The sequence below is a fragment of the Erigeron canadensis genome, chromosome 8 (assembly GCF_010389155.1).
Source record: "Erigeron canadensis isolate Cc75 chromosome 8, C_canadensis_v1, whole genome shotgun sequence".
Classification (NCBI taxonomy): domain Eukaryota; kingdom Viridiplantae; phylum Streptophyta; class Magnoliopsida; order Asterales; family Asteraceae; genus Erigeron; species Erigeron canadensis.
Genome location: NC_057768.1, coordinates 3,914,203 through 3,919,860, shown reverse-complemented (window position 1 = coordinate 3,919,860; position 5,658 = coordinate 3,914,203). Strand labels below are relative to the sequence as shown.

The following is a 5,658-nucleotide window of genomic DNA, read 5'->3' as shown; positions in this document are numbered from 1 at the left end:
ATGGTGATTACTTCATTACAGGCAGTCAGGCACAACACTGTGGTTCATTTGTTTGAGAGTAGGTCCTGGTAAAAGTCGGCCTCCATCTATAGCCGTCCCGTGGGCCCATTTATTTAAATTATTGGTCTTCTGTTTCTTGAGGACGGTTGTCTAATTGTGGCCCAACTACTAGCATTATAATTAAGCTTTTGGAGTTTTGGTAGGAGTAGTCTTATATCCTTATATATGTATCCATCACAAAGTACATATATGTTATCTATAGAAATATAGGATAGACAAAAAGCAATCACCTTAAAAGTTCCAACTTGTGTGATGAATTTGTTTTTTGATCGCAATCGGGCAGGAGTGTTTTCAGGTCGTGAAGTTACAAAGGCACGTTGACATCCTAACCCACCACAACCCGTTTGCTAGAATCGAGTAACATTGTTTCTTCGATTGAAACCAAGAAAATGATTCTAATAAATAAAATGGCTCTATTGTTAATATAGTGGAAGTATCATAAAGCTTTAGTTTTAGTACTAGAAACTAAAGCATGAAGAAAGAATGTGTTCTATGAAATCATCAAATTATGAGGTTAGAACAAGAAACAAACAAAATAAGCACTTCAGTAGCCTTACGAAGTTATCTGCTGATACTCATACTGTGAATCGTGAAATCTTTTCATGTGTAGATATTTTGTGAAGATTAGAATGTGTAAAACATGCTTAAATGTTTACTTAATCACATATCAACTTCAATAAACCATATTAGCTGCTGGGAGTCTTGTTAAATTCATGCCTCATAAAGTTGTCTTATACATTAGTAGTTTAGTACAAAAAACTTCATTAATAACTCTATGTCCTTTCCATTAATTAAACCGTCGTAAAAAAAAAGGAGTAATGGGGAAAGTCTAGCCTGGATACCATAATTGGATACCCATCAACTCATTCCGTATAAATTAATTAAACAATCTTTTAAAATAAAAGCAAATGTTATTTATTATCAGTTAGTAATTAGTTTTTCTAAGTAATTAATTAAACGTTAATGATTGAATTTGAATCGTGACATCGAGGTAAACAAAGCCTCTCACTAGTTTATTACTTTATATTGAATCATTAGCAAATACTCATTGAACAACTAATAAAAATAAGAAGGAAACTCTTAACATTTTCATTGGGCCACTCAGTAAAGGCCCAAGAAAAAACAGGCTATCAAAATTAACAAAAAATCACAAAAGATTACTTCCACAGAAACACGTGTCTTATCATCAGTTAAAAACCTCTGCAAATTGGGATTTCATAAATGTTGATTCTGTCACAATTTCTCGTACCTTCGAAGCCCATTTCTGTTCTAACTATTCGAGCTTCTATGGAATTCAACGACCCCCAAAAAACCGACCCAAATAAGAAAAAAGTGCTCGTTTGCGGGGGCGGAGTGATCGGAGTTTGCACCGCTTACTTTCTATCCAAGAAAGGCGCTGCAGTTACTCTAATTGAGCAATCATCAATTGCCTGTGCAGCGTCAGGAAAAGCTGGCGGGTTTTTAGCACTTGATTGGTGCGACGGTGGACCTGTATCCGCCCTCGCACGTGCCAGCTTTGATCTCCACCATTCACTTGCTGAAGAACTGAACGGTGGAGAAGGGTATGGATACCGCCCAGTAGATACACTTAGTCTATCCGTGTCGGAGTCTGACACCCCGACACGTGGACGGAAGTCAACGCTTCTGTCTTGGATAGATGGCCCAGCTAAAAGCCCAAAAACTATAGGGACGAAAGAAACTACGGCCCAAGTTCACCCGCAGTTGTTTACTAAAAGGTTGATAGAAAAAGCTGTGGCGGAATATGGGGTGGAGGTTGTTATTGGGAAAGTGAAGAGTGTTGAGACTAGTGATGGAAGAGTGACGGCGGTGGTGGACGGTGGTGGTGTGATTGACGGTGATGCGGTGGTGTTGGCACTTGGGCCGTGGACTAGTAAGTTTACTATGTTAGCGGAGATTATTCATGTTCATGGGCTTAAGGCCCATAGTATAGTTTTGGAGCCCAAAGAAATGGATGCTATTTCGGCCCATGCATTGTTTCTTAGTTATTATCCGGCTCAAGGTGGACCTCCTATGGATCCTGAAATTTATCCTCGTCCCACAGGTAACTAAAATTATCTATTTTGATTTATGTGTTGGACAATGTTTGAGGAAGGGTCAAACAATAGGATGATGTTTATAAAATGAATAGAGCTGATTTTGATATGCATTTTATTTTGTTAAAGTTAGTGGTTTCAAGTTATTGGGTAATGGGTAATATGATCATTTTATATATAGCTTTATAATTTGATTATGATATATGTTGTTCTTAAGGACTAAAAAAGTTCCGAAAATGGTTGTAGAGTAGTAAGGGCAATAGGGCATACGCTTTGTCAATATGGCATTGTAGTATATATAGTTGCCTAGCAAGTAGCAACCAGGGGTGGCAAACTGGCAATTGGTGTCAGGTTCACGGGTTTGGTATCACCAACCCGAGCATGAATGACTCATGTAGTTGATCAGTTGATTGTGTAAAAGAGCTAAACCCAAAACCCGAACTCACTTGAGCCATGTAACTCGAGCATGACCATGTCCCGTGTAGCTATTTGATCATTGGCAGATTAAACGGGGTCTAAGCAAGTATGCTGCTAATTACGTATATTTTATAATTCTATAACTTTTGCAGATATTTCGAATTAGTTGATGGATCGACCTGTTTATCTACACCCCAATCTGAACATGGCCCGTTTATTAAACTGGCTTGGCTATGTTACTTGTTAGTCAATCTCTTTATGACACACATCTATTTGGATCTAATGCTAAATTACCAACCCGTTAGCATTTTCTTTATATAAATCATCGCCGTTATTCATTAACCTTCTTTTGTTGAATGCCGAAAAAAATTATGTGAAACTAATGTGATTTTCCAGTCTAAATGATCACTTTATAAGATATGTTGCATTTAATATGTTAGTGCGATCTTCATAATTATTCACTCCATTGTGATGCAGGGGAGGTGTACGTATGCGGAATGTCTTCCCAGGAAGAGGTTCCTGATGATCCAGAACAGATTGAACCCGACCCAGATTCTATCAAAGTTCTAAAACGGGTGGCAGGTACAGTGTCTAGTCATTTAGGGGAAGAAGCTAGAGTGAAAGCAGAGCAAGCATGTTTCTTGCCTTGTACAGATGACAGCATTCCCGTGATAGGTGAGATTCCAGGCATGAAGGGGTGTTATGTGGCGACAGGACACAGCTGCTGGGGAATTCTGAACGGGCCAGCCACCGGAGCTGCCATGGCTGAGCTGGTCATGGATGGTTGCTCCACCATTGTAGATCTTAGTAAGTTTAGTCCTGCTCGATTTGTTCGAGGGAGAGGAAGAAGAAATGCATAAATGGTTGATATCGATCAATTTATGTAAATTGTATTGTTGTTTTCCATCCTCATTGGTACAATAATAGCCTAATTTCACTCCACTAATAACATAGAACTTTAAACTTACGGGCTACTCTAGTGCGGACATGACCATGCAACCCCACATGATATATGAACCTGCGAAAATGGTCATACTTCAGGTTCTAAACCGAACCCATTAAGCTACGCAGTTCCAGATCACCAGTTTAAGGTAATTCTTATGTAGTTATGTCTCCAAAGAGAGTTCCATATCAAGAATCCTGCAGGCACAATAATTCATTTTTATCATTCTGTGCTTCCTTTAAAATGTTGGTCAATGTTTGCATCATTTCAGTTTAATTAGGAGACCCCCGGATGCTGAATCGACCCAAAATATTGTGTGAGGAGCACACAGGAATGAAAACAAAACGCTTGTCCTAAAAGGAAACGTTTTTGAAAACATGTTCTTCAAGATGGGTTTTGGTGTATAAATCTATGAACTTAGTTGATTCAAAACCATAGATGATAGATTACAACATAGTATCCTTTTGTGATCAAATTTTGACTCGCTATTTAAGTAAATAAAATGCAGACATTTTGGACGAAAAGTGCTTCGGGACAGTTCAGGTTATGGGTCAGCTCCCGTCCATAGCGTGTCATTTTTTCCTACTACCGATCCACCCTTTTTACGAATGCTACCAAGCTTTTTGTAACCATGAAAGCCCAATGATGGCATCAGAAGATCCAGAGGTCGACTCCGATAGTCCCATGTAAAATGCTTTGATCGCTTCTGGATAGTTACACGCTTACACCTAATAAAGGGTTGTGCTAATTCATTGCTGTTTTCAAGCATTAGACTATGCAACTAATATAGATAAAATGTTGTCCATTTCGTGTTTCGATATCAAGATTTTGTTCTCAAACTGAACAGAAAGGCGAACGAAGTTGGTTGGAGCAACCATTTCTAGCCGTTGAGCAGCCTTTTTACAAACCTTTCCAGCCATGAATTCCATTTCATCAAAATTTCAATTTGGTTGCTGAATTACATTCACACATAAACTTAGAACTCTAAAAGGTGACATATCACATATTATCCTTTTTATCATACTAATTTGTACTTGCTCAAAAAGCAAATGAGCGAAATAGGTTTGTTCAGAGTGGTAGAGAAAATGCATGAACAAAGTATTTAAAAGGACGGAGTAGCTGATCAATAGATGAAAACTGCTTGCTACCTCACAATGTAGTAGTATTTCTTCTTTATAAAGGAAATGGATTAAGTGCATACAACTTGACTAATCGTTTTGGTAATCAAGTTCTGTAATTAATAATTTATTTTATATTATTCTTTTCTCTTATTTATCTTTATATATCATTTGATAGTCTTATTATAATTATAAATCTTTTTAAAAATAAGATATAGAATTAAAAATAAAGAGCTAGAATACGATCGCTCATTTTTCATATTAATAAGGTTACAAAATTAATATGTAACAAAAGAGATAACATAGGGCCTAATATGAAAAATAGTTTTTTGAAAATAAAGAAAAAGTAATTATGACATCATAAATTTGTAGAAAATAGCTTAAGAGAAAATGTTAACATCCCACATAGGAAAAAAAGTTCTAGAAACAATTTTTGTTTTATTTATATAAGAGACTTTTTAAAATGTAAAAATTGTTTGTAAAAAGATTTTATCTGCAACTAAAGTTATAACAATATCTTCTATAATCTATAACTACTTATAAAAATAAATTAGGTATTCTATTTTTGTAATCTCTTAATCTTTTACAGCATTTATAGCATACATCTTTTATCTACTAAATTACCTTCATTAACTCCTTAAATCATATGAATTATTTTATATCAATTATCTATTTTACTTGTCGTCGTTGTCACTACAAGTCGCCACTGTCACAACCAACACACCGCCGCCTACACTGCCGCATTGCGTGAGTATTCGTCTAGTAGATTATAGATTAATAATCATTACTCCCTTATAAAGAAAAGGGTTTTTTACTGAAATGGTACCTGACGTTTGCTATATATTACTGGTTTCATACCTAACGTTTTATTTCCACTAGGACCATACCCAACATTTTAAAAACCCCACTCGGACCATACCTGAAGTTAACGACCGTCAAAGGTCCGTTAAAAACACACACATGAGGTATGAAACCTGTAAATTCGAACAAACATCGGGTACCATTTCAATAATTAACTCATTATTATTATTAATCAAGAAAATATTATTGTTAATGATTATTATTT

General features: G+C 36.2%; 1 protein-coding gene across 1 annotated transcript; it reads left to right on the top strand.

The window, feature by feature from the left end:
• The first annotated feature begins 1,249 nt into the window (after nt 1-1,249).
• LOC122578904 (putative oxidoreductase C1F5.03c) lies at nt 1,250-3,498 on the top strand. Its single transcript, XM_043750953.1, has 2 exons — nt 1,250-2,122; nt 3,009-3,498. Exons 1-2 carry the CDS (start codon nt 1,282-1,284, stop codon nt 3,389-3,391), a joined length of 1,224 nt encoding a protein of 407 aa, XP_043606888.1. The 5' UTR covers nt 1,250-1,281; the 3' UTR covers nt 3,392-3,498.
• Nucleotides 3,499-5,658: the final 2,160 nt, after the last annotated feature.